The 10,821-nt window shown below is 32.6% G+C and overlaps 1 protein-coding gene across 1 annotated transcript in view; it reads right to left on the bottom strand.

Moving 5' to 3' along the window:
- Nucleotides 1-8,798: 8,798 nt before the first annotated feature.
- The window catches only part of Fsip2 (fibrous sheath interacting protein 2), a 74,141-nt gene continuing 72,118 nt past the window's right edge, over nt 8,799-10,821 (bottom strand). Inside the window, exons 21-22 of the mRNA XM_063259410.1 lie at nt 10,475-10,544; nt 8,799-8,985 (exon numbers count right to left, since the gene is read on the bottom strand). Of these exons, the coding sequence (XP_063115480.1) occupies nt 8,855-8,985; nt 10,475-10,544 (201 nt within the window). The 3' untranslated portion in view covers nt 8,799-8,854. The remainder of the gene's footprint in view (nt 8,986-10,474; nt 10,545-10,821) is intronic.

The raw sequence follows: 10,821 nt of genomic DNA, 5'->3' as shown, positions 1-10,821 counted from the left end.
TTAAATTCATTTTGAACCTAATCTCTGTGATGTTTCTGGGAGCTGGAAATTTGGGGAGGGTGTCCATCCAAAGAACTCCTCTTCAGGTGTGGGACCAATGTTGTTGTGAAAGAGATTTGGGGGAGATTGTTAATATCTTTGATGTGTGAGAACCTATGAAGTTGTCATCACTTGGAGATAAATTTCAAGGAACATCAGATCCTGTGATACTGTCATTATAACACTCTCAGCCTTTGGAACTGTGAGCAGTGCACTTAATACTTATAAATTATCCAGTCTAGGGTGTATTATCATAGTAACCTGAGTGGATTAGCATACCACTTATTTGTAAATTCAATTAAAATATATCCACTATGGAATTGCATACTTAATTAGTCAGAATAAATAACTGTAAACCTGGCTTTATATTTTAATCTTTGGTCTTAGATAAATGTTTCAAATTTTCTGGATCTCAGTTTCCTTCTGATTAAATAAAATCACTAGGAATATCAGCACAAGCTATTGACTGAAATAATAGTAATTTCCTATCATTATCAATGTTTTAATAATTCTTCATAATCTCTATGAAATGATAATTCTTAGTATCTGCTTTAGCCTCCTGGTGTTGTTATAGTAAAAGACCACTGATTAAGTGGTCTGCTTGAAAGATATTTTCCTCACAGTTCTGGGGCCTCCATGTCTATGATTAAGGTTGCAGCAGGTTTGGTTTCTGCCAAGGTCTTTCCCCACAGTTCATAGATTTTGGTCCTCTCAATGTGTCCTTGCAAGGGCTCTTCTCTGTGGCCCATTATTCTAGAGTCTGTTACTGTCCTTACAAGTACACAGTCAAACTCTTTTAGCATTAGCTGCATCTCAAAATGCTTTATCTCCTGACAGAGGAACTGGGTCTTCAATATGTGAATTTGTCTTTGGGTAGAGAATAATTCAGTTCATATTTGTATCTACTGTTTTCAATAAGAGCAAGCAATTTGTCAAAGGTAAAAGAGCTAGCAGGCGACAGAATGAAAATGTGCACCCCACATGTGTGTACCCCAGTGCCGTTATTCCCAACCACACTGGAGTGCATAGGCATGCAAAACCAAAATCATGCATTCCAGATATGCATTTTAGTAAAAATTGGAGTATATTATATCAGATAATGACTGCAATAGTGATGGGAAAACTATTAGTGATCACCTGTTTTCTTTCTAGGAAGATTAATGTAAGTAAATACAAAGCCATATTATGAAACATAAAATCTCAGTCTTATGATTTGGGCTATTAAATATTAATAATTTCAACAAGCTTTGTCATGATATTGGTACTTATTGACTTTTGTTATGGACAAGTTTACCAATATCTATTGTAAAAATAGTAAGATGTAAATTATAAAATGCTATGCAAATGAAAATGAAAGATTTAAAATATACTTACCTGGATTTTTTGTATTGGGCTCCTTAAAATTAACTCTGAAAATATGAAATTTCTACTATCTTTCTATATAATTTTGTGGCTGAAATACAATTTTAATGAACCTGACAAAGCATTATCAATGATAAAGCAAACCTTAATGGCACCTATATACTTAAGGAATGATTATGCCTTAAAAATCCAAAGAATTAGAAGACACTGCTGTTTTCTTTCTACTTTGGTGAATTTCAAAGTACTTTTCTCCACTTCACTAAACTGTCAAGAAAAAGTGTAAGTGCTGATAGAGAAGATTAATTTAATGCTTTGTAATGTTTGGGCCAAGTGGGAAACAAAACAAAACACACCCCTACAAAACAAAGCAAAACAAAACAAAACAAAACAAAACAAAACACTACTTTCTCCTGGAAATTAAAAAGCTTATCATTTACTTCATTCCAGTACAACTCTCATATACTTGTCTCCTAATTCTGTGATTTTCATGTATTACCAAGCAATCCCTAACTTTGGTTTAAAATTGAGTTACTGTGAAGATTCTGTTAAGAGAAGTAAAAGAAGTCATGGAATAAAAAATCACATATTATAAAATCCTACATCCAGACTCTCCAAAGGCATTTTTAAGTGCACCAATTAGAAGGCAACTCAATAGAACATTCAAAAAATTTGAAGAGATACTTTACTAAAATACTAATACTACTAATAATGAAAGTACACAATTAGGAAATAAATATCAGATACTAATGATGATTAGGAAGATATAAATTAAATAATAATGAAGTACCACTATATTTTATTAGAAAGACTAACTTGAAAAGGAAAAAAAAATACAGAATTGTGAGTATGGGGACCAACAGAGACTATTGCAAATTGCTTGTGAGAACACAAAATATAGCCCCAACAAAAGTTCTGCTAGTTTTTATAGTTACGTTAACTATACTATTACAAAACACAATGTTATTGTATAGTATAATAACCACCTCTCAGACGGACTACAGATTGGTAATCAAACCTTTAACAGATAGGGCTTTGGGTAATACTGACCCAAAGCAGAGCAGTAGTTCAACTGATGTCTGTGACTCACTATTCTTATTCTTATACTAATTTAAAATTTCTGTCCTTGGAAACATTGTGAGAATGTACTCAGAGTAATCATTCATATTCATGGTAATTTATTCATAGTAAGCTAATACTGATCCAGGTGTGATGGCGCATGCCTGTAATCCCAGCACTCTGGGAGGCTGAGGAAAAGCTGCAAATTCAAGCTGAACCTAGCTAAGAACCTTAGTGTGCCAGCAAGGCCCTGCCTCAAAATCCAGAATGAGAAAGGGGTGGACATGCAGCTCGGCATGAGTCTCTGGTTTCAGGATCCGGTATTGAAAAGAAAATCTAACATTGGAAATGACGATAATGTCTTTTAGTCACTGGAAAGTTGTAGCACAGTGGAATATGATACAAAATAATTTATTGATTAATATGAACGGGATGAAATTTAAAAACACTTTTCTTTAGGGACGGAAATCAGGATCAGAAGGTTTCATATTGTGTAATTCTAAAAAAGATATTCTGAAAAAAATTAAAAAGAGATTATGTGTGCTAAAATAGATCAGCATTGCTGAGTGCTTAGCAGAGCAGATGAATATTGGCAAGGATCACATTAGTGATAGAATGCTCTTGGATGCCTCATATAGTAATATAGTGATGAATAGCTTGATGTATTTGTTGCAACTTAGAGAATCTAACATCTACAAAATCATAGATTACCCAGTTTTTAAAACAGGAAGTTGTTAAGAGAAAGGAAGCTAATCCTGTTATAATATGATACATCCTCACTGAAAGGAGAACACTTTGAAAACAGTGTTTTGACAGGTTACTGTCAAATTCCAAAGGAATTCCAAATGAATGTTATAATGTGGTAGGTACATTTGTTCCTTAAAGAGACAGGAGAACAATTCTGAGCATACTTTATATTTGTACTACAATTGAACAAATAAATTCATGCATCATAGTTTAAGAGCCAAATTTCTAATGTTTGAAAAAGAGATTTAAACAAAGAAATAATGAAAAAAGCTAGGAAAAACATTGTGGTGCAGGTTTAATCTTGGAGACATTAGAATAAAGGTATGTTTAGTTTTACAAAGTTACAAGTAGATAGGTGGGCAGTAGATAGATGGATAGGAAGCAAGCAGCAAGAAAGAAAGATAAAGAAAGAAAGAAAGAAAGAAAGAAAGAAAGAAAGAAAGAAAGAAAGGAGAAAGAAGAAGAAAAAGAGGGAAAGGAAGGAAGGAAGAAAAATCTTGTTAAAATCTCACTCAAAAATGATAGAGTAGAAAGCAATTTGTTACTAACAATATTTTTGAAAGAAAAACTATTATTTCCAAAATCACTCAGGGTATATTTTACATATTACTCTCAACAAAAATACTTAGATGGTATAGAATTTAAGTACTATTTTTCAGAAATTTTATAGCTTTAGCTTTAGCATGTACATTGATTTTGAGCAGTTATTATGTGAGGTGTGAAGGTTAAGCACACTGATAACATGGGATACACTTTAGTATACATTTTGAGGTATTTTTTAATATATAAATGAGTAATCAATTGCTTCAACATGTGCTGACTGTACTAAATACTTAGCTGTTACTAAACCATATTGGGGTAAATTTCATTCCAAATAAAGGGAAATCTTTTTAATTTTTCTTTTCTGTGCAGAAGTGTTGAATAGTACTATAATTGCTGTTGCCAGATAGAAGAAGTTATGCTTCTAAAATAAAGTCATTGGTTTTATGTTTGGATTCTTTTCATTTCAATTTTTCTCACTGTATTCACAAACAATATAGTGAATGGCAGAGGTGTGTTTTCTTCTACCCAGTGGTTTTTGACTTTATTCTAGTGGTACATTCATAAGGTTTTGTGGAACAAAAAAAAAAGTGTAAAACTATTTGAAAGCTTGGAATTACAAGTTGATCATTTTAAAAACCACTTCTTCCTTTTGTTAGAATTATGAAACTGTCACCATTGTTTGCTTTCCACACATGTTTGTATTCTATTAGCATTTTTTTTCTGGCTATTTTGTCAAGCTTTAGCAGAGCAGAAAAAGTTAACTCACACTCTTGTGCTATCATCTGCTAAAGTCATTTTCTTTTTTGATGACAAAATATTCAGAAAAGCTTCAAATCTTTCTTAACATCTTTACATGCCTCTTAATGTTTAAGTGTCACACACTGGTTTTGCAAGTGTTCTATGTAATGTGTTTCACTTGCATCTGTACTTTATACGTCATTGATTTTTTTCTAGTCCCATATAGAACGACTGTCACTTGTTTTAATCAACATTGGCTTTTTAAGGCAACATAAAATTTTAACAGCTATTATACACTAACAGTAGCAGGTCTTATTCTGTAGTCATTTGGTTCTTTTTTTTTTTTTTTTAGTCATTTGGTTCTTATCTCTTGTAATATTTGCTTTCAATAATTGAAAGAGAAGATTGTATTGAAATATCTCATATCTGATTAGACCTAACTTGACAAAGGAATTCAGTTTGCTTGTTTACTAAGAATTCATTAGAAGATTGTCTTGAGAATTGATTTGTACTTGTAAAATTATTAAAATTGAAGTTAAATAATTGACATTGTCCTTTTGCTATTATGTGAAGTATAATAGCAAATTAATAATAGCATAACTATTTCATTTAAGTACTAATAATCTTCTAGCAAAATGTAAGGGAAATTTAACTACTTCGTGCCAATAGACTAAATGCATTGATTATTGTGCTCTATTAAACATCAGAGCAGTATCCTGTTATTTAATATGATTTACTAATAATTAAATATGGGCTCCCACCTTATTGCAAAGGCCTAACAGAAGCCTAAATAATATTTACACTGCACAAATTAGTTTGAAATGTAATTATGTGGTTAAGTGTGTCTATATTGTTCAACAAATACTCATAAAAGAATTAGAAATTGTTTTGTTTTGACATTTATTTCTCTTGAGATACTGTATTTATACAATGCTGAGTGTAAATATGGAGCAGTAAGAACATTATCCCACATCATGTGCGTATCCTAGTGTTTAGGAAGCAAAGCAGTTCTGTGATGCTTAGAACATTACTCATCTAATTATTATTTCAAAGCTCACCTATCCAAACACACTTGTACTAAGACAAATGTGGCTGAAGGGGAGGCACTGATACATGATCCTTTTATACTGCCACAAAACTTACTATTATTTCTTCTAGTACTAAATTTTCTGTGGTTATTAATGTCTGAAAATTTGACCATGAAATATAAGAGAAATAGTTAACTGTCAAAATTCATAGAAGTTAATAATGACTTTTTCCAAAATTTAGCTTAAAATATTTTATTTTAAAAACTATTAATACTCAGAGCTCACACAATTAATGTGGTTCCCCTAATGACTTTCACACTGCTATGTGCACATTGACAAATGTTTCCTTAAATGTCTTGATATCTGGCTTCTAGCATCTTTCCTATAATATTGTTGCAGTCTTTTATACTGTGCTTTAGGTTTTTATTTTATTACAGAATCACATTTATATTTTAATTGTATCACTTTTGTTACTATTAAGTTTGCTGATACCATTTAGATATACATAATGGTCAAATTCATTGTAGAGAATTTGTACCTGTACATGATGTATCTTCATTCTGCTTTTTCCCATCCCTCTTTTCTCCTTTTAGCAACATTTCCCTTCATTTACAGAAGCTTTGTTTCCCTTGTATCTTTCTTTTTCTTATTTAATTTTCCCATTCTCCCTATTCTTTTCCTTTCCAGTTCCCTTTTCTTTTTGAAAAATTTCTTTTTGAGCACAATAAAATAAAAGTCAAATAAAAATTAAAAATATATATATTTTCCATTTCTTCTACTTCATCCCTAGAACGACTAATGCCACGACGAGGCTTTAGCTTGAGACACTTTTAACTAAATGGTTACACCTTGAGATCATATTCTTAACTACAATAAATTTAACACACATTTAAAAGCTACATTATTTCTCTGGTGTGAAAAACCAAAAGTGCAAATAAGAACCCAAATATATATTGGGAAATGGAAAGAAAATATTTTAAAGGAAAGAGGACCTAGGGAGGGGGGAGGGGGAAGGAAGGCAAAAATTATAAACAAGAGAAAAATGGAAATTTAGCTTTGTAAATAAATAGTTGAAGAATGGTTGGAGGGAAGGGAATGAGAAAAAAGGGAGAAGCATGATATATTATGTGCAGTACAAATTTCCTATGATGAATGTGGTCATTTTATATATATATATATATATATATATATATATATATATATATATGATGTACCAATGAAGTCTAAAAATAAGGAGAATTAACAAACTCAGAAGTCATCTTAGTGGTGTGCAAATATCTTATTTCTGAATCAAAGCTGAAATCATGGAAATTTCAACTATGATTTATTTTGTCCAGTATTATGCCTTCTAAGCATAATTTTTAATACTTTAAGCTTTTCCCATAGCTAATGTAATGCAAAACAAGGACAGTATTTTATCCTGTAGAGTTCTTTCAACACTTTTATTTTATTTTATTTTATTTTTTTGGTAAAGAACCATTTCTGGATTGAGTTCACCATGCTAACTATTGCTTTCTGAAAGCTTGACGGCTTCATGAACTAATTCTGAACGTAATTCTTGCTCTACTTGAGTTGGAGAAAACTGAGAATCTTTTTCACCACTGAAAGTCCTCATATCAGAGTATATTACTTTTATATATCAAATCTTTCAATGCAGAAATATGTGAACCACAGTACTTTAAATTTTTATATGAAACCTTCCATTATGTAGAAAGACAGCTTTTATGAGCACCTGAAACCTCTGTCTGGGAGCCATTAATGGTTTGGGTGACAGATGTAAGGACATTTTCCATAACACTGTCAACTACCGCACACTGATAGAATTAGAGCTCGTAAAAATAGTTCAGAAATGGAGTTCCAGCTATGTCTTGTCAATGATGGTTGCTGAAAACTACTGTGTTTATAGGTTATACTATGTTGTAGGATATTTAAGATATTCTTATAAGCCAATTAAGTCACCAGTTGAATAATTTTACATATACAATTTTGATTATATGGTCACTATGATTTTCTTGACCTTATTGTCATAATTACATGCAAAACTCTTTAAGGGGGACCTCATTTTACAAAACAAAAATTTCTCAGATATTTCTGCCTTATTTGTAACAACTCTCAAGAAAATCTTAGATGAAAGAATACATCAGACACTTTTAAAATGATGAGTAAGCCTTTAGGTAGATGATATGATACCAAGTTATCTTTTTTGGCTCTTCACTGCATCATTTTGATCTTTATCGTAGTGTCATTAGATTTCAGAGACAAACATGTTGAAGCCGGAACCATTTGATAAAGTAGCAGATTAATTGATTTTGAAAATTTTTTCACCACATTGCTTAGCCATCTTACAAATATTATTACTCTATTTACCTAAGAATTCAGGGTCAGTGTCTATATTTATGCAAAATATGTTGCATAAAGGATGTGATTAGTTTATTGACACTTTATTTACATTTTAACTATAAGATAATATGTATATGAAAGGAAGTTAGTTTAGTCACAAGGGACATTATATGGAATATGACTTTTTATCCATAGTTATTATTTACTTTAGGATGAAGTACATATCTACACATACTTGAATCTATTTATCTTGGAGGTATTTTATAAACCAATGAAACTGTAACTGTAGGTAAGAAAAGCTGATTTATCTTAGCATAAATACTTTTATTTGTACATTTGAATATGACTTAAAAAGTGGGGCAATCTATATCATAATTCTGGCATATGATTTATCTTGATTTTAATCTCAATTTTCTAACCATCTTATTGGTTATGACCTCTAAAAATCTGACAGGAGAAATCCATATTGATTCTCTGGTAGGTACTGTGGATTGCCTAGTTTACTAATTATAATCAGAGCCATCTACTCTCATGGCACATACAAACATAATATTCAGCATTCTATACCAAAATGTTTATCCAAAACACTATATGAATCATATGGCAGGGTACAGTAAGATATATATATATATATATATATATATATATATATATATATGCATATAATGTATATGCACTGTATGTGTCAAAAGACTTTGAAAGTTAATCACAAAGAAATGGTAATTTAAGAAGATATGTTGAACCTAGGTTAAACACTATGCAATGGATACATGTACAGAAACTTCACTTTACTCAATTAAGGTGTAAATTTTAATGTTTTTATGTACCAATTAAAATACATTTAATGTAAAAATAAGCATTTATTAAAGCTTTTTTAACCTAGATCTCTCATATTTCTTTTGGCTTTTATGCTCAGCATTTTAAGAATTATCAGATACACAGCTATGCTTTAAAAATTAGTTTATTGTCTAAGGTAAGGAAGTATATTTATATGTCAGTGGTCATTCTGGTGAGGGGGGTGAGGAAGATTTGGGAACATTGCTGTGAGATCGGGAAAACACCTTTGACAGAGTCGAAGATACTCTTGCCAGAAGTTTAGGTCCTTGTTTGGAAGTACTGGATTTGGGAGCTTCTGTGGACAAAAAAAGTAATACAGATGTTTACTAAACATTTTAGATTATGATAGTTGTAGTAGGGTACTGATAATACATATAATTCAAAACTTGACATTTAGAAAATAGTGCGTGATATCCAAAGAACATACACAAAGACTACTTTCCCTTTATGTTTGTAACACTCTTATGAAGCAAACAGGCAAAAGGACATCTTTGACTTTGGGTGTTTAAACTTGGCAAGACCACATATGTGACCTACGTCACAGGCGTGAAAACTGGCCACACTGGGAACACAGTGCGTGCTTTCTGACCCTTGTGGTACCAGTACGACTACTTTACCTCGAGGGGTCTTTAGTCAGATGTGCAAAGTCTATCTCTTTTTCTGCCAAAAACTTCCCGAAAATGCTTTGTAAGCTAAGTGGGAGAGTAGATTTCAACTCTATACACGGAGGGTGTCTATTTCAGAAGGTTCAAGTGAAAGCAGAAATTCATTCACACTTTTTTTTTCTTTTTTAGACAGAGTCTCACTAAGCAGTTCAGGCTGGTCTTGAGCTCACTTTGTAGCCTAGGGTAATCTCAAGCTCACAATTCTCCTGCCTCAGCCTCCCAAATGCTGTGATTACAGGCGTGCACCACAACACCCAACAATACATTCAAATGTTGCAATTTCTCCTGATTAGAGTCACGTGATTTTAATCATATAAAATAGGATTGCATAGATAATCAAAGTGTCTCTATATGGATTTTTTTTGTATTACTTATTTAGCATTTACCAACTATTGTATCAGCTTAACAAAATGTTTATTTTCTATCTAATGATATCGATGAACACTTGTGCATTTTGCTGATACTTCAGGATAGCTTTGATAGGACAGGAAAACACATATCACAACTTTCCCCATATTTTCTTAATTGTAGTAAGTCAGGAGTTGTCCCCAATCTCACATATTCAGGTTTTCTAGAAGCGTGGGGTGAAGACCTGGAAGACCCTAGCTTGCCAAATGGAAGCTCCCTCTTCTCCATGGAGATCCCTGTCTCCAGAGTCTCAAGCCCCTGCTTGCCCTGCTGCACTTGCCTCCACTGCCTGCTTTGATCAAGTAGCCATGTGTATGTTGTGAGCTATGGTGGCCATGAGGGAGCCTGGGCTCTGACGTCATGCAGCTCTGTGTATGAATCATAGCTCTTCAGTTTGCCAGTCGTGTGGAAACCTTGAAGAACTTCCTGTAAATTTCCTTTATTGTTCTTTCTTTCTTTAATAAAAGGTAGGAAACTAGGGACCAAATGTTAGTTGCACTATCTGTGGTCCTTGTGGTGTAAGGGAAAGACACACACCACATAATAAACTGTGAATTTCTCTTTAAAAGAATATTATTTGTGTTCCACATTGATAACACACAAGGGAAGGACTTTCTGTTCTGAGATTGTAATATAAAATATTCTAAATTCAAAATGGTATAGTTAAGGTCTGTATTACACTAGTTGTTGAAAGGATAGTGTATTTCATACCTGAAGTGATTTTCTGTGCAGGACATCCTTTGTCGGCAACCTCCTTGGGCCCTTCAAAGATGGAGATAAACTGCCAAGACAAACGGACACATTAACTTGGGCTTGCTTTAGACCATATATACCTAGAAATACTCAAAGGGTAGAGCAGAATCATTGCAGCATGTCCTATCAGTGAAATTCCTACCCTCAGTCTCAAATAATTGTTCTCTGTGACACTGGCTAATAATTTTTGAGAATTATATTCCTAAAATTGGCCCTTTATATGAATGGAAAGTGGACCTTGGTTACCATTATAAGGTGGCCAAATTCTCTGTCATGTTAACTCATGGAAAATGTCAGCTCTCTCT

This window comes from Cavia porcellus, unplaced genomic scaffold, assembly GCF_034190915.1.
Source record: "Cavia porcellus strain 051 isolate PalLab524CR breed Dunkin Hartley unplaced genomic scaffold, mCavPor4.1 scaffold_12, whole genome shotgun sequence".
Classification (NCBI taxonomy): domain Eukaryota; kingdom Metazoa; phylum Chordata; class Mammalia; order Rodentia; family Caviidae; genus Cavia; species Cavia porcellus.
The sequence above is the reverse complement of the archived record's forward strand: the minus strand, read 5'-3'. Positions and strand labels throughout refer to the sequence as shown.